Source organism: Oncorhynchus nerka, linkage group LG15 (assembly GCF_034236695.1).
Source record: "Oncorhynchus nerka isolate Pitt River linkage group LG15, Oner_Uvic_2.0, whole genome shotgun sequence".
Taxonomy (NCBI): Eukaryota; Metazoa; Chordata; class Actinopteri; order Salmoniformes; family Salmonidae; genus Oncorhynchus; species Oncorhynchus nerka.
This window is the reverse complement of record NC_088410.1, coordinates 17,279,842-17,302,539: the sequence shown is the minus strand read 5'-3', so window position 1 is coordinate 17,302,539 and position 22,698 is coordinate 17,279,842. Positions and strand designations below refer to the sequence as shown.

General features: G+C 42.4%; 2 protein-coding genes across 6 annotated transcripts in view; both read left to right on the top strand.

Annotated features, from left to right (window-relative positions):
* Nucleotides 1-816: 816 nt before the first annotated feature.
* On the top strand, nucleotides 817-17,984 carry LOC135560077 (sialoadhesin-like). 5 transcript variants are annotated; one of them, XM_065001153.1, is made up of 15 exons: nucleotides 817-881; nucleotides 10,495-10,668; nucleotides 12,368-12,446; nucleotides 13,122-13,469; nucleotides 13,632-13,850; nucleotides 13,965-14,339; nucleotides 14,445-14,663; nucleotides 14,889-15,215; nucleotides 15,372-15,626; nucleotides 15,798-16,206; nucleotides 16,493-16,580; nucleotides 16,675-16,714; nucleotides 16,839-16,919; nucleotides 17,101-17,183; nucleotides 17,327-17,984. In XM_065001153.1, exons 3-10 carry the CDS (start codon nucleotides 12,392-12,394, stop codon nucleotides 16,112-16,114), a joined length of 2,115 nt encoding a protein of 704 aa, XP_064857225.1. In that variant the 5' UTR covers nucleotides 817-881; nucleotides 10,495-10,668; nucleotides 12,368-12,391; the 3' UTR covers nucleotides 16,115-16,206; nucleotides 16,493-16,580; nucleotides 16,675-16,714; nucleotides 16,839-16,919; nucleotides 17,101-17,183; nucleotides 17,327-17,984. The 5 variants fall into 5 exon arrangements, with proteins under 5 accessions (XP_064857225.1, XP_064857226.1, XP_064857227.1 ...); XM_065001154.1 differs by lacking the exon at nucleotides 10,495-10,668 and having other exon boundaries at nucleotides 826-881; XM_065001155.1 differs by lacking the exon at nucleotides 817-881 and having other exon boundaries at nucleotides 10,373-10,668; nucleotides 16,496-16,580.
* The window catches only part of LOC135559790 (uncharacterized), a 60,218-nt gene continuing 54,403 nt past the window's right edge, over nucleotides 16,884-22,698 (top strand). Inside the window, exons 1-3 of the mRNA XM_065000666.1 lie at nucleotides 16,884-16,919; nucleotides 18,426-18,588; nucleotides 18,742-18,990. Coding sequence (XP_064856738.1) covers nucleotides 16,884-16,919; nucleotides 18,426-18,588; nucleotides 18,742-18,990 — 448 coding nt within the window. The remainder of the gene's footprint in view (nucleotides 16,920-18,425; nucleotides 18,589-18,741; nucleotides 18,991-22,698) is intronic.

The following is a 22,698-nucleotide window of genomic DNA, read 5'->3' as shown; positions in this document are numbered from 1 at the left end:
GAAGACATCTCTTTCACACAAGAACACAGTGGATAAACAGAGCTGCTTGCCTTGGCCTTGGCATAATGACAGCTCACTGTTGTCTGTTGTTTCTAGTTAGCTAATGTTGATAGCTAAATGACAGCTAACTAACTAGCTCACAAGCTAACTATGGGGTCTTGCTGTAATTCAGCGGCAGCACATCACATTGTTCACAATCCAGTACATTCAGAATAGCTGTGTGATGCACAAAAATGCTTGTTTATCACTGAATAACAACCTCTTCATGTAGCTAACAAGTTAGTTGAGATCACTAGTTCACTCAATTCAAACACCAGTTCAATATTACTCCCAATAACACAGTATTTTCACATGTGTGTCTGGTTTATTCTATATCTATATCTATATATATTTACATTTTCAAATGTTATTTTACCTTCTATTTTGTATATTTTCATCAGACTAGTAGTAACATATGAAGCCTGGAGGCTGCAGTAATGTTGAGATGTCAGTAGGGAGAGCTCTAGTCTAGAACACTGGAACCAAAGATAATCCCCTTTCATCCGTTCTGGAACCTTCAGTACCAGCTGATGAGGAGTGATGGGAATGGGTCACATTTTGTCTCTTGTAAAACATGTAGGCCCACTCCTCAAATAAAGAAATGTAACTACAGTATTCTGACTTTAGACCATTTTCTATTTAGATTCAGTAACATCCCTTATGTGACATGTTGTTCCTGCATGTTAATGACCTGACTAGGCTACTTTAAAATGTGTCAACCACAGAACTCACACATAGGCTACGCCTGCTTCTACTAACACTCACAGAAGACTACTTCTTGTTTCCAAGCAGTGACAGTAAGTTGACTAACTGTTCAAGACCTCTCCTCTTCACTTCACTCTGTAAGTACACTTGACGATATCTTGAAATATAGTTTTAGTTGACGTTTTTAGCTAAACATCACATGACTTACTGTATCTTTGTACTTGTTGGTTTATTTTGAACTGTGTTTTGGTTGTTACATCAGGGCCTGTATTCATAAAGTGTCTCAGATGGTCCATATAATTATGATCTAAAAGGCTGAACTGATCCCAGATCAGCTCTCCTACACATTGTGAATACTGATCCTGGACTGTGGTTTCATGTGTTTAGTTTAGTTCAGTTTATTCATTTACATGTTTAAAACATGATCAGTAGAGTTTACCAGTAATACCCAGATCTCCATTCAATAGGGTCATGTTCACTGTCATAGTATAACAGGGTCGTGTGTGTGTGTGTGTGTGTGTGTGTGTGTGTGTGTGTGTGTGCGTGTGTGTGTGCAAATGTATTTTTACATGTTAATCAGATTGTGGGATATACAGTCACAACCAACATTTTTGGCACTTGACAAGTACTGAGCTTTATTGTCTGCTACAAAAGTTGGGATGTATGTTGTACATGTGGTTTCACATTAAGACTTGTGCAGGCTATTTTAAGAGCTCTCAGAGCAACAGATTGTTGTGGAGACATTTTGAAAATGGCCTAAAGTAAGAGTTATGAGTGATTGAATGAATGAATGCTATAGACACAGTGATGGTGGAAGAGCTTTAGTGATGGTGGAGTAGTAACATAGACACAGTGATGGTGGACTGTGTTTTGGAGTAGTATTAACAAGAGACACAGTGATGGTGGACTGTGTTTAGGAGTAGTATTAACATGAGACACAGTGATGGTGGACTGTGTTTGGAGTAGTATGAACATGAGACACAGTGATGGTGGACTGGTTTGTGTATTTAGGAGTGAAGGTGGGTTGTGTTTAACATGAGACACAGTGATGGTGGGTTGTGTTTAGGAGTAGTATTAACATGTGAGACACAGTGATGGTGGTTGTGTTTAGGAGTAGTATTAACATGAGACACAGTGATGGTGGTTGTGTTTAGGAGTAGTATTAACATGAGACACAGTGATGGTGGTTGGTTTGTGTTTATGAGACAAAGTAGTATTAACATGAGACAGTGATGGTGGGTTGTGTAGGAGTAGTATTAACATGAGACAGTGAAGGTGGGTTGTGTTTAGGAGTAGTATTAACATGAGACAGTGATGGTGGGTTGTGTTTAGGAGTAGTATTAACATGAGACAGTGATGGTGGGTTGTGTTTAGGAGTAGTATTAACATGAGACAGTGATGGTGGGTTGTGTTTAGGAGTAGTATTAACATGAGACAGTGATGGTGGGTTGTGTTTAGGAGTAGTATTAACATGAGACACAGTGATGGTGGGTTGTGTTTAGGAGTAGTATTACCATGAGACAGTGATGGTGGGTTGTGTGGGTTGTGTTTAGGAGTAGTATTAACATGAGACACAGTGATGGTGGGTTGTGGTTAGGAGTAGACACAGTGATGGTATTAACATGAGACAGTGATGGTGGGTTGTGTTTAGGAGTAGTATTAACATGAGACAGTGATGGTGGGTTGTGTTTAGGAGTAGTATTAACATGAGGCACAGTGATGGTGGGTTGTGTTTAGGAGTAGTATTAACATGAGACACAGTGATGGTGGGTTGTGTTTAGGAGTAGTATAACATGAGACAGTGATGGTGGGTTGTGTTTAGGAGTAGTATTAACATGAGACAGTGATGGTGGGTTGTGTTTAGGAGTAGTATCAACATGAGACACAGTGATGGTGGGTTGTGTAGGAGTAGTGTTAACATGAGACACAGTGATGGTGGTTGTGTTTAGGAGTAGTATTAACATGAGACACAGTGATGGTGGGTTGTGTTTAGGAGTAGTATCAACATGAGACACAGTGATGGTGGGATGTGTAGGAGTAGTATTAACATGAGACAGTGAAGGTGGGTTGTGTTTAGGAGTAGTATTAACATGAGACAGTGATGGTGGGTTGTGTTTAGGAGTAGTATTAACATGAGACAGTGATGGTGGGTTGTGTAGGAGTAGTATTAACATGAGACAGTGAAGGTGGGTTGTGTTTAGGAGTAGTATTGACATGAGACAGTGATGGTGGGTTGTGTTTAGGAGTAGTATTAACATGAGACAGTGATGGTGGGTTGTGTTTAGGAGTAGTATTGACATGAGACAGTGATGGTGGGTTGTGTTTAGGAGTAGTATTAACATGAGACACAGTGATGGTGGGTTGTGTTTAGGAGTAGTATTAACATGAGACAGTGATGGTGGGTTGTGTTTAGGAGTAGTATTAACATGAGACACAGTGATGGTGGGTTGTGTTTAGGAGTAGTATTAACATGAGACAGTGATGGTGGGTTGTGTTTAGGAGTAGTATTAACATGAGACACAGTGATGGTGGGTTGTGTTTAGGAGTAGTATCAACATGAGACACAGTGATGGTGGGTTGTGTTTAGGAGTAGTATTAACATGAGACAGTGACAGTGATGGTTTGGGTTGTGTTTGGGTTGTGTTTAGGAGTAGTATTAACATGAGACACAGTGATGGTGGGTTGTGTTTGTTTAACATGAGACAGTGATGGTGGGTTGTGTTTAGGAGTAGTATTGACATGAGACAGTGATGGTGGGTTGTGTTTAGGAGTAGTATTAACATGAGACACAGTGATGGTGGGTTGTGTTTAGGAGTAGTATTAACATGAGACAGTGATGGTGGGTTGTGTTTAGGAGTAGTATTAACATGAGACACAGTGATGGTGGGTTGTGTTTAGGAGTAGTATTAACATGAGACAGTGATGGTGGGTTGTGTTTAGGAGTAGTATTAACATGAGACACAGTGATGGTGGGTTGTGTTTAGGAGTAGTAACATGAACAGTGATGGTGGGTTGTGTTTGAGTCGTATTAACATGAGACAGTGATGGTGGGTTGTGTTTAGGAGTAGTATTAACATGAGACACAGTGATGGTGGGTTGTGTTTAGGAGTAGTATTAACATGAGACAGTGATGGTGGGTTGTGTTTAGGAGTAGTATTAACATGAGACAGTGATGGTGGGTTGTGTTTAGGAGTAGTATTAACATGAGACAGTGATGGTGGGTTGTGTTTAGGAGTAGTATTAACATGAGACAGTGATGGTGGGTTGTGTTTAGGAGTAGTATTAACATGAGACAGTGATGGTGGGTTGTGTTTAGGAGTAGTATTAACATGAGACAGTGATGGTGGGTTGTGTTTAGGAGTAGTATTAACATGAGACAGTGATGGTGGGTTGTGTTTAGGAGTAGTATTAACATGAGACAGTGATGGTGGGTTGTGTTTAGGAGTAGTATTAACATGAGACACAGTGATGGTGGGTTGTGTTTAGGAGTAGTATTAACATGAGACAGTGATGGTGGGTTGTGTTTAGGAGTTGTATTAATATGAGACACAGTGATGGTGGGTTGTGTTTAGGAGTAGTATGAACATGAGACACAGTGATGGTGGGTTGTGTTTAGGAGTAGTATTAACATGAGACACAGTGATGGTGGATTGAAATGCTGACTAAACGGTTCCTTTCCAACAATGCAGAGTTAAAGATAAAAATACAGAGCATTCTGAAAGTATTCAGACCCCTTGACTTTTTCCATATTTTGTTACGTTACAGCCTTATTCTAAAATGGATTAAATGGTTTTTCCCCCCTCATCAATCTAAACACAATACCCCATAATGATAAAAGCAAAAACAGTTTTTTAGGCATTTTTGCACATTTATAAAAAATGTTAAACTGAAATATCACATTTCCATAAGTATTAAGATCTTTTACTCAGTACTTTGTTGAAGCACCTTGTCAGCAATTACAGCCTTGAGTCTTCTTGTGTATGATGCAACAAGCTTAGAAAACTTGAATTTGGGGAGTTTCTCTAATTCTTCTCTGCAGATCCTCTCAAGCTCTGTCAGGTTGGATGGGGAGCGTCGCTGCACAGCTATTTTCAGGTCTCTCCAGAGATGTTCCATCAGGTATGTCCTGCCTCTGGATGGGCCACTAAAGGACATTCAGGGACTTGTCCCAAAGCCACTCCTGCGTTGTCTTGGCTATGTGCTTAGTGTCGTTGTCTTGTTGGAATGTAATGCATGCTCTGGAGCAGGATTTCATCACAGATCTCTCTGTACTTCGCTCCGTTCATCTTTCCCTCTTTCCCTCGATCCTGACTAGTCTACCAGTCCCTGCTGCTGAAAAACATCCCCACAGCATTATGCTGCCACCACCATCCTTCATCGTAGGGATGTGCCAGGTAACCTCCAGACATGACACTACGCTATTCAGGCCAAAGAGTTCCATCTTGGTTTCATCAGACCAGAGAATCTCATTTAGGTGCCTTTAGGCAAGGTTCAAGCTTGCCTTTTACTGAGGAGTGGCTTCCATCTGGCCACTTGACCATAAAGGCCTGATTGGTGGAGTGCTGCAGAGATGGTTGTCCTTCTGGAAGGTTCTCCCATCTCCACAGAGGAACACTGGCGCTCTGTCAGAGTGACCATCGGGTTCTTGGTCACCTACCTGACCAAGGCCCTTCTCCCCCGATTTCTCCATTCTTCCATTTAAGAATGATGGAGGCCACTGTGTTCTTGGGGACCTTCAATAGTGCAGACTTTTTTATACCCTTCCCGAGTTCTTTGCCAAGACCCAATCCTGTCTCGGAGCTCTACGGACAATTTCTTCGACGTCATGGCTTGCTTTTTGCTCTGACATTTACTTTCAAATCATGTCCAATCAATTGAATTCACCACAGGTGGACTCCAATCACATTTGAAATATAATGAATGGGAACAGGATGCACCTGAGCTCAATTTCGAGTCTCATAACAAAGGTTATTTATACTTATGTAAATTCAAAAAACAGATTATGATTTGTCTTTATGGTGTATTGTGTTTACCGTAATTGCTGGACTATTAAGCGCACCTGAATATAAACCGCACCCACTGAATTATTAAAAAATATGTATTTTGTACATAAATAAGCCGCACATGTCTATAAGCCGCAGGTGTCTATCGGTACATTGAAACAAATTAACTTTACACAGCCTTGAAACGAAACACGGCTTGTAACAAAAATAAATAGGCTTTAACGAACCACAGCTTGTAACAAAAATTAAAACAGTAGCCTACCAAGAAAGTCATTGGTCACTATCTTCCTCCTCCTGTGCACTGAAACCACTGAAGTCATCTCCTTCGGTGTCGGAGTTGAATAGCCTCAGAATTGCTTCATCCGATGTTGGATCGTTTTCATTGTCGCTCTCGTCACTTTCATCCGGAGGCAAATACCCCGCTGACCTCATGCTGTCCTCTTCAACATGCAGCAGTCCAGCCTTTCGAAACCCGTTGATGATAGTGGATTTTTTGACAATGCTCCACGCTGTCAGGACCCACTGGCAGACTTGACCATAAGTTGCTCTTCGCCTGCGGCCCGTTTTAGTGAAGGATTTCTCCCCACTTGTCATCCAAGCCTCCCACTGAACAAGGAGCGCCACCTTAAATGCACGATTTACACTGATGTCGAGCGGCTGCAAATACTTTGGGCCATCTGCTTTTCTTCCCTCTGAAAGCTTTTGTTGTCTTTCTGCACCGAGTCAGTTCCTCACGCTGCTGTTTCCAACGTCTTATCATCGACTCATTAAGGCCAAGCCCGTGCAGCAGCACTATTTCCTTTTCCAACAGCCAGATTTATCGCCTTCAACTTGAAAGCTGCATCATATGCATTTCACCGTGTCTTTGCCATGATGAGGGTGACAAAATGACTACCGTAATCAGAATGATGGGAAGTTTGAGCGCGCTCGATTTACGTCACATTATGTGACGGTGCTCAGTTTTTTGGCGGCATGAATCTTGTGAAAGCGGGAAAAATCCATAAATTAGCCGCGTCATTGTATAAACCGCGAGGTTCAAAGTGTGTGAATAAAGTAGCGGCTTATAGTCCAGAAATTACGGTAGAATGATGAGGGAAATTGTTTATTTAATCCATTTTAGAATAAGGCTGTAACGTAACAAAATGTAGAAAAAAGTAAAGGGGTCTGAATACTTCCACTGTATAAATGTTTTGAGGGAAATAGTGACACAAGGAATAAATACAGAGTGAATAACGAATATCAATAACGAGTAAAAATAACATCTGTTTCACAGTACAGAGTTGATGTGCAGGGCTACGAGGTAATGAGGTGTTTATGTACATACATATAAGGGAAAGGGGGATACCTAGTCAGTTGCAAAACTGAATGCATTCAACTGAAATGTGTCTTCTACATTTAATTCAAACCCTCTGAATCAGAGAGGTGTGTGGGGCTGTATTAATGGACGTAATCGATGCCCGGGAGCAGTTGTTGTGGGTTAACTGCCTTGATCAAGGGCAGAACTGCAGAATTTACTGCTTTTGCCAGTTCAGGAAGTCAAAACAGCAACCTTTACTGGCCCAATGCTCTTAACCGCTAGGCTACCTGCTGCCCCATAGGGAGGGGTAAAGTGACTAGGCATCAGGAGCGATAATAGACTAAGCGAGCATAGAAGTAACTTACTGTAGCTCGTCTGGTGGACTTGTGTCACTGGGCAGCTCGCGGCTGGATTTCCCTTTGTAATCCATGATAGTTTACAAGCCCAGCCGCATGCTTCTCGCTTCAGAGCCAGCATAGTAGGATTCAGCCTTAGTCCTGTATTGACGCGTTTCCGGTTTGATTGCTCATCGGAGGTCGTAGCAGAACTTCTTTAACCGTCCGGATTAGTGTCCGTTCCTTGAAAGCGGAAGCTCCAGCCTTTAGCTATGTGCAGATGTTGCCTGTAATCCATGGCTTCTGGTTGGTACGTCTGTAGGTCACTGTGGTGACAATGTCGGCGATGCACTTATTAATGAAGCGGTGAAAGACGTGGTCTTTGGTACTCTTGGATGTCATAAGGTGAATGCACCAATTTGTAAGTCGCTCTGGATAAGAGCGTCTGCTAAATGACTTAAATGTAAATGTAAATGTACGTCCTGTTTGAGTATTAGCTTGTAGGCAGGAAGCAGGAGGACAAAGGTATGGTCTGATTTGCCAGAGAGAGGGCAAGGGAGGGCCTTTTATTCATGTGTAGAGTATAGGTGAACTAGAGTGTTGTTCCGCCTTGTTGGACAGGTGAGGATCCAAAGTGTACTTCGGCTGTCCTCATAGGAGCACCGTTTTTGGTTCTATGTAGAATTATTTTTATTTTTGGTTCCAGGTAGAACCTTTTTGTGTTCCATGTAGAACCCTCTGTGGAAAGGGTTCTACATGGAACCCAAAAGTGTTCTACCTGGAAACCAAAATAGTTCTTCAAAGTGTTCTCCTATGGGGAGAACCAAATAACCCTTTTAGGTTCTAGATAGCACCATTTGTTTTCTAAGAGTGTAGACAAATCAGCAAGATTTAAATCCACAATGTAAATCCATGATGTAAATCCACGTTCAGCCACAACTCTGAGAAACATATATTACAGTTATTCAGGTTCCGTTGACAGAATAGTCTTCGAGCTCATCCAGTTTGTTGGTCTATTTGTTGGTCTATTTGATCACCGACGTAATCTCGTCAGGATGCCTGCTCGCTTGACTCACGGCTACCGGGGATCAGGGTTGCCGGGGATCAGGGTCTGGTCCGGAGTAAGTTGCAGACTCGTTGAAGTTGAAATTTCAGTCCAAATCAAGTTTAGTGATCACTGTTGTGATGTTTAGAAGCTGTAGGCCAAAGGAAATGTGTCACGACTTCCACCGAAGTCGGTCCCTCTCCTTGTTCGGGCGGCGTTTGGTGATCGACGTCACCAGCCTTCTAGCCATCACCGATCCACTTTCATTTTCCATTTGTTTTGTCCTTGTCTTACACACCTGGTTTCACTCCCTCAATTACTTGTTCATTATTTAACCCTCTGTCCTCCATGTTTGTTTGTGAGTGATTGTTTGTTGTATTTACGGTCCGTATTGTGGGCTAGGTATTATTGACTATTTTTAAGTCTTGAGTAAAATGATGTGTATTATTTATCTCTGCTGTCCTGCGCCTGACTCCTCTGCACCAGCTACACCCAGACCTATTACAACATGATGGCAGAGACATTAAGAACAAAACAAAGTTAAGACCAGCATAAAAAACACAAATTAGCATCCACTGCAGCACCATCTCCTTCTATCACCAGCCTCCTCTGCTGTACACAAGGGCCAACATTGTAACATAATATAATAGTGGCTTATACTACTATAGACATCAGTGTTTGTGTGTTAAATGTGACTTGGTCAAGTACTAGCCAGTGTTGTGTTTCATTAGTTTATTATGTTGTTATTGACCCAACATTATTGAGGACATTATTATTAGGTACCAGTACTAAACACAATAACCAACAGTGGTTTTGTGTGTGTGTGTGTGTGTGTGGTTTTACTATCCTTGGACCAGAAGTCCTCACAAGGACAGAAAAACAAGGAAAAGTTGGACAAGTGGGTACATTTCACTGGTCCACACAAGGAAAAAATGATATTTTTGTTTGAGGGTTAATTTTCGAGTTAGATTTAGGTTTAGGGGTTAGGATTAAGATTAGGGATAGTAGTTAGGAAAAACATTTTGAATGGGAATAGATGTTTTGGTCCCCACCAGGAATGAACAAAACATTTTGTCTGTGTTGTTTATCATTAGTTTACTCCAATTAGAGGAGGGGGTGGGGTTAGTTTACTCCAATTAGAGGAGGGGGTGGGGTTATTTTACTCCAATTAGAGGAGGGGGTGGGGTTAGTTTACTCCAATTAGAGGAGGGGAGGTGGGGTTAGTTTACTCCAATTAGAGGAGGGGAGGTGGGGTTAGTTTACTCCAATTAGAGGAGGGGGTGGGGTTAGTTTACTCCAATTAGAGGAGGGGGTGGGGTTAGTTTACTCCAATTAGAGGAGGAGGGGTGGGGTTAGTTAATTCCAATTAGAGGAGGGGGTGGGGTTAGTTTACTCCAATTAGAGGAGGAGGGGTGGGGTTAGTTTACTCCAATTAGAGGAGGGGGTGGGGTTAGTTTACTCCAATTAGAGGAGGGGGTGGGGTTAGTTTACTCCAATTAGAGGAGGGAGGTGGGGTTAGTTTACTCCAATTAGAGGAGGGGGTGGGGTTAGTTTACTCCAATTAGAGGAGGGGGTGGGGTTAGTTTACTCCAATTAGAGGAGGGGGTGGGGTTAGTTTACTCCAATTAGAGGAGGGGGTGGGGTTAGTTTACTCCAATTAGAGGAGGGGGTGGGGTTAGTTTACTCCAATTAGAGGAGGAGGGGTGGGGTTAGTTTACTCCAATTAGTGGAGGAGGGGTGGGGTTAGTTTACTCCAATTAGAGGAGGAGGGGTGGGGTTAGTTTACTCCAATTAGAGGAGGAGGGGTGGGGTTAGTTTACTCCAATTAGAGGAGGGGGTGGGGTTAGTTTACTCCAATTAGAGGAGGGGGGGTGGGGTTAGTTTACTCCAATTAGAGGAGGGGAGGTGGGGTTAGTTTACTCCAATTAGAGGAGAGGAATTGGGGTTAGTTTATTCCAAATACTAGTGAAATAAAATGATGAAAAATGGTAATGAAAACAACAGAAATAGAACTAGCACTATATAGATAATAACTCTGGCAGTGATGAATACTGAACCGATCCTGTGCAGGTGTTGTTACACGTGGTCTGCTACTGGGAGGATGATCAGCTGTCCATCCTGTCTTCCTGTAGCGCTGTCTTAGGCGTCTCACAGTACGGACATTGCAATTTTTTGCCCTGGCCACATCTGCAGTCCTCATGCCTCCTTGCAGAATGCCTAAGGCACGTTCACGCAGATGAGCAGGTACCTTGGGCATCTTTCTTTTGCTGTTTTTCAGAGTCAGTAAGTTTTCATAACTGTGACCTTAATTGCCTATAGTATGTAAGCTGTTAGTGTCTTAACGATTGTTCTGCAGGTGCATGTTCATTAATTGTTTATGGTTCATTGAACAAGCATAGGAAACAGTGTTTAAACCCTTTACAATGAAGATCTGTGAAGTTATTAGCATTTTTACAAATGATCTTTGGAAGATGTATACTGTATATATATATATTTATATGATATATACTGTATATATACAGTATATTAGTATATATTAAATATAATGTATATATATATTTATCTTGGATATATATTGTATATATTTACAAAAATGATAAATAGGGAATTGGAAATGATTCAGACAATTACATTGATTGAAGCCACAATCAATCTGCAATATTGAAGCTGAGCCTCCCCCTTAAAGTGTGTGTGTGTGTGTGCGTGTCACTTGCTGTTTATCCTCAGAGCTTGGTGATAGCAGCTTATCATTCAAGCTGGTGGTCAGTCTTTAGGCTGCAGAGCTTGGTGATAGCAGCTTATCATTCAAGCTGGTGGTCAGTCTTTAGGCTGCTGTACAGCTTGGTGATAGCAGCTATCATTCAACCTGGTGGTCAGTCTTTAGGCTGCTGTACAGCTTGGTGATAGCAGCTATCATTCAACCTGGTGGTCAGTCTTTAGGCTGCTGTACAGCTTGGTGATAGCAGCTATCATTCAACCTGGTGGTCAGTCTTTAGGCTGCTGTTCAGCTTGGTGATGCAGCTATCATTCAATCTGGTAGGCTGCTGTACAGCTTGGTGATAGCAGCTATCATTCAACCTGGTGGTTAGTCTTTAGGCTGCTGTTCAGCTTGGTGATAGCAGCTATCATTCAACCTGGTGGTCAGTCTTTAGGCTGCTGTTCAGCTTGGTGATAGCAGCTATCATTCAACCTGGTGGTCAGTCTTTAGGCTGCTGTTCAGCTTGGTGATAGCAGTTATCATTCAACCTGGTGGTCAGTCTTTAGGCTGCTGTACAGCTTGGTGATAGCAGTTATCATTCAACCTGGTGGTCAGTCTTTAGGCTGCTGTACAGCTTGGTGATAGCAGCTATCATTCAATCTGGTGGTCAGTCTTTAGGCTGCTGTTCAGCTTGGTGATAGCAGCTATCATTCAACCTGGTGGTCAGTCTTTAGGCTGCTGTACAGCTTGGTGATAGCAGCTATCATTCACCCTGGTGGTCAGTCTTTAGGCTGCTGTTCAGCTTGACGGATCGTAAAAGATGGACAATTTTTCCTCCTATATTTGGGGTTCTGAGACGAAAACAGCTTCTGAATAATCAATGTAGAATATGTGTTTGTTATATTATGTTGTTTTGTAATATTGTTGTTGTTGTTGATGATGATGATGATGATGATGATGATGATGATGACTTTATTGTATCCATTAGGACAGTGTTTTGCATCATACAGCATCTCATCTTAAATAGACAGATGTAGACAGACATGCAACACATCACACACATTACATACATAGACTTACAGACAGACAGTATTCACATAGACAACCATATAGCACAACACAACACAATATGAGCCTGGTTCATTTTCAGTAATGAGGCCCTGTACCCCATTTACAGTTTATACTTCAATGTATCAGGTGGAGTTATTCACCAGCTATAGAGTGAGTTGTTGTTTATGTTTCTAGGACTGCAGGGTGGGAGATGCAACAATGGCCTTGAGAACAGCAGGAAGTGTGTTGGGGGTCTTTGTCTGGTCTGTAGCAGGTATGTGTCACGTTCTGACCCTAGTCATTGTGTTAATTAGTTGGTCAGGACGTGAGTTGGGTGGGCATTCTATGTTTTGTCTGTCTAGGTTGTTTTTCTGTGTTCGGCCTAGTATGGTTCTCAATCAGAGGCAGGTGTCGTTAGTTGTCTCTGATTGAGAATCATACTTAGGTAGCCTGGGTTTCACTGTTTGTTTGTGGGTGATTGTTCCTGTCTCTGTGTTTGCACCAGATAGGACTGTTTTGGTTTTCGTTATTTCACGTTGCGTTTATTGTTTTGTATGGAGTGTTCAGTTTATGTGTTTTAATAAACAACCATGGACACTTACCACGCCGCATATTGGTCCTCCGATCCTTCTCGCCTCTCCTCTTCAGACGAAGAGGAGGAAAACCATTACAGTATGGTCTCATTCTTATCTTTTAGTTGCTCTGTTTAACAATCTACAGACATTTCTAAAAGGATAAGAATCATAATGTTATTCTGGTGTGTTCTGTTAGGAGTCTCCACTTCACTTTAAATAGTTATCTTTCACACCTCACTGAGTGATGCTTATCTGTGGTTTCCACTCACACTCAGCAACTACAGCAACAACGTGTGAACAAACCCTACTTTCAGTGTGAGCCAATTGGCCTTGGCTTAATTCTGATACCATTGTGTTGTGTGACTGTGTTTCAGTGGTACTGGGTCAGGATGGCTGGAGTGTTACATACACCACTCAGAGTATCTGTACCTTTAAGGGGTCATCAGTGGAGCTGACCTGCTCTTACACATATCCCAGTGGCTATACAATCACAACAACCTTCTGGTTCAACAAATATGATGCTGAGGAGAATTATGTGAGTCTGAAGGATGACCCAGACTACAAAGGACGTGTGACGTACCGTGAGGATGAAGAGAATGGTCACATCCTGACAATCACAGACCTGAGAGAGAGTGACTCAGCTACATACACATTCAGATTTACAGATCAGACTGGGAAATGGAGATATACTGGCAAACCTGGAGTCACTCTGTCTGTCACAGGTACAGTTACATTCAATATAGTTAAACTGTTGAATTCCATTTAGTTCAGGATAAATGTCTTGGTTTGTGTTTATGTCTGTATAACATAGGATTTCTTCCATCTTTGTATTAGAGTGATAAGTCAGTTATAAAGGGATTTACAGTGATATTGTTTTTCTCCAGGTCTTCAGGTGAAGGTGACTGGTGGATATCAGGATAAGACACTGACCTGTAGTACCACCTGTACTCTGACTGACAACCCCACCTACATCTGGTACAAGAACGGACAACATCTAGATGAGAGCACCTCCCCCCAGTACAAAGACCCAGTCTCCAGTAACTATGAAGACAGTTATTCCTGTGCTGTAAAAGGCCATGAGGACCTCCACTCTCCTGCAGTGTGTGAGTGGGAATCTAATATGGAATCTCATACAGCATGTATACAGAATTTAATTCATTTCTGAAAATAACTGAAAATACTGTATAATGTACTCATGTGATTCCATTATATTTCAGGTGTCCAGGGTCAGGACTGCAACAGAGTGACTTACACCAAGAGGACAATCTGTGTCTTGAAGGGGTCAACAGTGGACATATCCTGTACTTATGGCAGTGGTTATGATACTGTCACATCATCACTCTGGTTTAGTCCTAAACAGAGATCTAGGTGGAGGGATGAGTTGATCCCTGAGGACCTAACCACAGACCCAGGGTATGCAGGTCGTGTGGAGTATGTTGGAGAGAAGGAGAGAGGTCGCTCCACTCTGAGAATCACAGATCTGAGAATCACAGATCTGAGAGAGGAGGACTCTGCTGAGTACAAGTTCATATTCAACACACAGACATCAAGATGGGGACACAGTTTCCCTGGAACAACTCTGACTGTCACAGGTAACACTGAACAAATGATCATACTGATAGATGTATTCACTGTTGGTTTCTTTATATTTTATACTTAATACTTAATTATGTTATTGTCATTTACTCTGTATTCAGACCTGCAGGTGAAGGTGACTCCTGCCACAGAGGCAGGGAAGAGGACACTGACCTGTATCACCACCTGTACTCTGACTGACAACCCCACCTACATCTGGTACAAGAACGATACCAGGGTAAAGGAGGACACTTCCAGCCTGGACTCAGACTCCTTTAGTGATGCAGACAGTTACTCCTGTGCTGTAAAAGGCTATGATAATCTCTTCTCTCCTGCAGTGTGTGAGTGTGTTTTTAAAAATAAACATCTCAAACATGTTTGTTTCAGGTTGTGAGACTTATGCCAATGAATCAATTAATATGGATCATTATTCATATTATGGTTGTCACGAATGTAAACTGTTAAACTTGTTTGATTTTCTACTTCATAAACAACATCAGTGTATATCGGTAGATATTGTAATGAAAGATTTATATAAGGTGTTCTATTGTCTTCTTGTCTTTCAGGTAAGAAGTGTTGGAGTGTGACTTACACCCATCAGAGTATTTGTGCCTTGAAGGGGTCAACAGTGGACATATCCTGCTCTTACACATATCCCAGTTATCATGAGATCAAACAAGCTTTCTGGTTTACTAAATGGTCTGGTATGGAGGCTGAAGATCTGAGCTCAGTGCCAGGGTATGAGGGTCATATAGAGTACCTTGGGGATAAGGAGAGGGACTGTACTCTGAGAATCACAGACCTGAGATTGAGTGACTCTGCTGGGTACAGGTTCAGATTCATAACATCTGGAGAAAAGTTTTCTGGCTCACCTGTCTCCCTGACTGTCACAGGTAATCTGTCGTCTCACATCTATTACTGTAATGACCTTAGTAAGGGAAGTCATACAGACACAGTAGTGTTATGTGATGGAAAAATACCAAATGTTACATTTCACATAAGAGGACATATATAGGAGGATGTTAATGATATGTTTCCTTTTACTCTAGATGTTGTGTTGGAGATGGATCCTACATCTGTGTCAGAGGGGGAGAATGTCACACTGAGATGTAGAACCAAATGTACACTGGTCCCCAACACAGCATACAGTTGGTATAAAAATAGACAGTCTATACCAAACAGCAACACCTCCTCTCCTGTCTTTATCCTATTCTCAGTCAGCAGTGAGGATATAGGCAGATACTCCTGTGCTGTAGAAGGACATGAGGATCTCCCCTCTGCTGAAGAGACTCTCACTGTCAGATGTGAGTACATGGGGTTTAAACCTTTAGTTAACTATACTTGAATTGATCATCTTCAGTAGGAAGGTGAATCTAAAAATAATTGTGTGGAAAACTACAATTGTGGAAAATGTATATCACATTTTTAACTGACCTAATTAGTTATCTTTTTAAATCCACTGTCTTTTACATCAGATGGACCAAAGGTCACCTCAGTATCAGTCAGTCCCTCTGGTGACATAGTGGATGGCAGTTCAGTGACTCTGACCTGCAGCAGTGATGCCAACCCACCTGTGGACAAATACACCTGGTACAAGAAGAACGTAACCTCACCAAAAGCATCAGGACAGAGTTACAGCATCACTAACATCAGCTCTGAGGACAGAGGAGAATATTACTGTGAGGCCCAGAATGGAAGAGGATCTATGAACTCTACAGCTCTGATGATCATTGTAGCAGGTAAAGTTACATCTTCAATACTTCAATACAAAATGATGTTCAATAAGAAATGATGTTTCAAGGTAATCTTCTATATAATATTACTGTGAAGCTAGAAACATTAAAGGAACAGAGACTTCCATCCCTGTCCATATTAATGTCATGTGTAAGTATGTCATGTTCTGTCTATTTCTGGTGCTCTGTGAGATGACAGATTTGACAGGTATGAAATATAAACACATGTACACATGGATTGTACATTGTATATCTGTGGTAGTAGAGTAGGGGCCTGAGGTCACACACTTAATGTGTTGTGAAATCTATTGTGAGTGTATTGTAATGTTTTAAAATTGTAGAACTGGCTTAATTTTGCTGGACCTAAAGGGGATCCATAATAAATACAAACAGATATATGTTCTAACCTACTGACACCTAAACCCATGATCCTGCAGCAGTGTTTCCCTGGGTTCCTGTGGTCTGGGTGGGGGATGTCCTGACTGCTGGAGCTCTGCTCCTCACCATCTACTGCACTCTGAAGAGGTGAGGATTTTCTAACCAGGGTTAAATATGAAATGTTTATAAACCTCCAGTAGAGGTCAGTAGAGATTTTATCTCACTCTGTTCCTCTTTACAGGAGATACACAGGAGGAAGTGATGCCACAACAGACACACAGGTGATTATATCAGTTACACCTCCACCTTCACACCTGGTGACATTAATCTACTGTATCACGACAGTCTCTTTCACACTATTTTGCTGTTAGCATGTTCTCTCTCTCTCTCTCTCTCTCTCTACAGAGTGTCCATCCTGACTGTAACAGTGACACTTACACAGGTCTGAAGATGAGGACCATGTCCCCTGACTATGACTCTCTGGCAGTAAGTCTCTTATTATGTGTTTGTGTTTAGAGAAAATGATAGAGGTGTCTCAAAGTACTCATGCATTTCCTCCCTCCCTCCCTCCCTCCCTCCCTCCCTCCCTCCCCTCCTCCCTCCCTCCCTCCCTCCTCCCTCCTCCCTCCCTCCCTCCCTCTCTCTCACTCTCTCTTTCTCTCTACAGAGTGTCCATTCTGACCCTAACAGTAACAAGTGCACATCTCTGAAGAAGAATACCAGGTCACCAGAGTGACATCCAGGCAGTAGGTGTGTGTGTGTGTGTGTGTGTGTGTGTTTGTGTGTGTGTGTGTGTGTGTGTGTGTGTGTGTGTGTGTCATTTTATGAAGTGGTGTATAAAGTGTGTGTTTGTTCAGAATGTGAGAGACTCACCCAGTGACACATCCCCTCAGAGAGATAGTGAACCACCACAGAGCCTGGACTGAATAGAACCACCACAGAACCTGGACTGAAGAGAAGCACCACAGAACCTGGACTGAAGAGCTACGGTTCCAATCCAAAGCCAGGCCTCACACCTCTATTCTCTTGCAACCATATCTAGATGGTTTTCCAGACCAGGAACTTTAGCTTTGAGTAAATGCTGGAATATATGTGTTATTTTCTTATTATGATGATAAATGGGATGGGTTATGCTTCTGCTTTTTTTCAATGGGATTCTCCCATTTCCATATTTGTTTCTTGTGTCCCAATCTGTTTCCTATCTGTAGTTTAAGATTACATTTCTGATCTGTTTCTATGGGGTTTTGCCATATACAGATGTTTTATAACATCAATAGTACTACTTTCCTCAGTAACTAATGTGGATAATATTGATAACAGCTTTCTATAATTTGTTCAGCTTTTGGGCCAAGTTTCTCCTGATGTGTTTAATGATTTACTTTGTATTGCTGTCAGACATTATTACTTATTTTTATGTTTTATATTACGTAATCCTATATTGTTTTATTTTATTTTAAAAAATGTAATCAGTACATTACATACATTTAAGCATTTGCAGTTTTTTACATGTTATATTAATTATAATTGTATATTAAAATTGTATATTAAAAACATGTGTCTGTGTGTCTGTCTGTCTCTCTGTCTCCCCGCCATAGTATAGACAGGCTGCACTACCAGACCCCGCCACAAGGGCATAATATATACAGACTGCACTACCAGACCCCACCATAGGGGGCATAGTATATACAGACTGCACTACCAGACCCCACCACAGGGGGCATAGTATACACAGACTGCACTACCAGACCCCACCACAAGGAGCATAGCCACTATTACAGTGGTTTGATTTCTGATTTAACCAAAACACTTCAACAATAAAGTAATACATGCTATATATCAAACATTGATTTACTGTGAGGTTTAGCTACAATGTTTCCTGAAGGGAAGACCTCCCCTCGTGACTCCAGTGTTAGCCCTCTCCTCCCCTCAGGATTCTAGTGATGGACCTCTCCTCCCCTCATGACTCCAGTGTTGGACCTCTCCTCCCCTCAGGATTCCAGTGTTGGATCTCTCCTCCCCTCAGGACTCCAGTTGTTCACCTCGCCTCCCATCATGACTCCAGTGGAGGACTCTTCTCCCCTCATGACTCCAGTGGAGGACTCTCCTCCCCTCAGGACTCCAGTGGTGGACCTCTCCTCCCCTCATGACTCTAGTGGTGGACCTCTCCTCTCCTCAGGACTCTAGTGGTGGACCTCTCCTCTTCTCAGGACTCCAGTGGTGGACCTCTCCTCTCCCCGGGACTCCAGTGGTGGACCTCACCTCCCCTCATGACTCCAGTGGTGGACCTCTCCTCCCCTCATGACTCTAGTGGTGGACCTCTCCTCTCCTCAGGACTCCAGTGATGGACCTCTCCTCCTCTCAGAACTCCAGTGGTGGACCTCTCCTCTCCTCAGGACTCCAGTGGTGGACTCTCCTCCCCTCAGGACTCCAGTGGTGGACCTCACCACCCCTCAGGACTCCAGTAGTGGACCTCTCCTCCTCTCAGAACTCCAGTGGTGGACCTCTCCTCCCCTCAGGACTCCAGTAGTGGACCTCTCCTCCTCTCAGAACTCCAATGGTGGACCTCTCCTCCCCTCAGGACTCTACTGGGTGAGTATGTTTAACTCTGGATATCATACCTGGGTTGTTAGTGTGACTCTAGACCATGCTAGCCCACTGAGCATACTGTAGACATTAGCTCCTGTTAACTAACATTAATCTCCAGTTCATCTCATCATTACAAACCAGGTTAGTTCACTGAAATCACACCCAGTCTGTTGTTTAGTTGTTCCACATCTAAATAATACATCATGTAATGTGAGTATACATCTCTACAGTTATAGGTTCTATAGACTGTCCCAAATAGCACCCTATTCCTACATACTGCACTACTGTCAACCAGAGCCTCATGGTCTTAGTCAAACACTGTGTAGGGGATAGGGTGCCATTTAGGTCACATTCATAATGTTGGGCTGTTGTAAGGTTGCTGTAATGCACATATGTCAGAGTCAAGGCCCGCGGGCCACATCCGGCCCGCAAGAAGGTTTTACGGCCCCTGGGATGATCTTGATTTATTATTAGAACCGGCCCGCAGCAAGCCGGCAGCCCGCAGATCTTTTACACGCACCAATACTACATTTCCCACAATGCAAAGGTGACGCACCGAGCAGTAGGCTGCTTCATTTCAATATTTATTGGCACAGCAGTCGTCAGCATCACAGTAAAATTAACTTTCAGATACCCATCAAAAATGGCAAAACGGAAGGTGGATACTGAGAACCGGGGGTTTCAAACAAGGTGGGAGTCGGAGTATATGTTCACAAAGGTAGCTGGAAAACCTGTGTGTCTTCTGTGTGGAGAAAGTGTGGCGGTACTGAAAGAGTATAATCTGAGACGACATTATGAAACGAAACACGCGGACAAAAACAAGAATATGGACATGGAACAAAGGCTACAAAAGGCAGAGGAATTAAAACGAGGCCTCAAATCTCGACAGGCTCTGTTCAAAAAAGCCAAATCACAAGGCCAGGCTGCTGTCAAGGCCAGTTTTATTTTGGCAGAAGAGATCGCTAAATCAGCCCGGCCATTTACGGAGGGGATTTCATCAAAAACTGCATGATTAAAGTTTGTGACGAAGTTTGCCCAGAAAAAAGGCAACTCTTTTTAAATGTGAGTCTGAGCAGAAACACCATTGCCGAGAGAGTAGACCAGTTGTCCATCAATCTAAAAGAGCAGCTTGTGAAAAAGGGAAAAGATTTTATTGCATATTCCTTGGCTGTGGATGAGAGCACCGACATTTCTGACATTGCCCAGTTGTCAATTTTCATCCGCGGAGTGGACTCCAACCTAAGCGTGACAGAGGAGTTTTGGCTTTACGTCCTATGCATGGCACAACTACGGGGCATGATTTGTATGAAGAGGTGTCAAGATGTGTAAATGAGATGGAGCTGCCTTGGGAAAAACTCGTGGGTTTGACAACCGACGGAGCACCTGCGATGTGTGGACACAGGAGCGGACTGGTGGCGAAGATACGGGAAAAGATGCAAGAGGAAACGCGACAGGTGAGCTGACAGCTTATCATTGTATCATACACCAGGAAGCGTTGTGCGGTAAAGCCTTGAAAATGGAGCATGTAATGAGCATCATCACGCGCACAGTTAACTTTATCAGAGCCAAAGGTTTGAATCACCGCCAGTTCAAGGCATTTCTGACGGAGTTAGAAACGGAGCATGGTGATTTGCCTTATCACACAGAGGTGCGATGGCTAAGCCAGGGAAAGGTGCTTCAAAGATGTTTCGAGCTTCGTGAGGAGATTTGTCTGTTCTTGGACAGCAAAGGGAAAGACACAACACAACTCCGAGACGAAATGTTTCTGTGTGAAATGGCTTTTCTGTGTGACATTACGAGTCATCTGAATGCAATAAACTTGCAGCTGCAGGGTCGGGATCGTGTCATCTCTGATATGTACAGTACAGTGAAGGCATTTAAAACCAAACTGACTCTGTGGGAGACGCAGATGCGGAAAGAAAATTTGAGCCACTTTCCCAGCTGCCAGACCATGAAGAAGCTCTCTACCAGTGCGTTCCCGAGCACACAGTTGGCTGATAAAATAGGTATGCTTGCCGCTGACTTTCGACGCCGATTTGCTGACTTTGAAGCACAAAAAAGCAGGTTGGAACTGCTCGGTAACCCATTTGCTGTTGACGTGGAAAGCTCACCACCAAACCTCAAATGGAGTTGATTGACCTCCAATGCAATGATGCACTGAGGGCAAAATATGCGGCAGTGGGTGCTGCGGAGTTCGCCCGTTTCCTCCCGGCACAATGCCCCAGCTGCGCATCCAGGCTGCTCAAACGTTGTCTATGTTTGGCAGCACATACCTGTGTGAACAACTGTTTTCTTTGATGAACCTGAACAAAACATCACACAGAAGTCGACTTACTGCTGAACACCTCCACTCAATTCTGAGGATTTCTTCAGCTCAGAGCCTTACCCCGAACATTGATGAACTTGTGGAAAAGATGGGACACCACCAAGTATCACCCTCAACCTCAAACAAGTGAACATTACTGTGCAATCACATATTTAGAGTTTTTACTCAGTTCAAGTTTAAAAGTTAAAATTTAATATTTGTTTTCACTGCATGTTACTTCTCCTTAAACAAAGTGTTGTTTTTGATTAATAGATTTTGCACTTTATTTTTTTGTATTTCAATCCAATTATATTTTAAAAATATTTCAGTTGAGTGGATGATAGAAAATTGCTATTATTGTTTTTTCTTTGAAGTAAATTTAGCCCACTTTTGCTAAAATAGAAAATATAGTCTACTGATGGTGCCTTGAATACCGGTTTCTTTCATTTAATGTTCATGTTATGGGGATATTTATATAAAGGAAATTTGTCTTTTGTGTCTGTTGAAAATTAAAGATTACTGACAGAGCCATAAGAAAATATTGCTTTATTTATCTGATCATATTGTAATATATTTGTTAGGTTTTCAGTAGGTTCAATTAGGTTCACTAGACTATATGCGTCATTTAAAAAATTTTCAATGAACATTCGAACAGTCCGGCCCTCGTCTTGTAGCTGATTTTTTTATTTGGCCCTCCGTCCATTTGACTTTGACACCCCTGCTGTAATGGATTTATTCTGACCATGGTCCCCTCCCTTCCTCTCCTCCACTGGTCCCCCTGTCCCTGTCTCTGGGTGAGGAACGTCACCATGGACCTCACTGAGAAACACATGTTGGACCTTTTCAAAACGTATGACCATCATGCCCCATTTCTATCTGTTTTAATTCTGTATCTGCATCTCTAACTACATGTTAGTTAACAGACGCTCTTATCCAGAGCGACTTACAGGACTTTCAGAGTTCCACATTCTAATTCTATCTCCCCTCACCTACAGTACAGAACATAGAGAGTATCACAGTTCTACATTCTAATTATATCTCCCCTCACCTACAGTACAGAACATAGAGCGTATCACAGTTCTACATTCTAATTCTATCTCCCCTCACCTACAGTATAGAACATAGAGAGTATCACAGTTCTACATTCTAATTATATCTCCCCTCACCTACAGTACAGAACATAGAGAGTATCACAGTTCTACATTCTAATTCTATCTCCCCTCACCTACAGTACAGAACATAGAGAGTATCACAGTTCTACATTCTAATTCTATCTCCCCTCACCTACAGTATAGAACATAGAGAGTATCACAGTTCTACATTCTAATTCTATCTCCCCTCACCTACAGTAGAGAACATAGAGAGTATCACAGT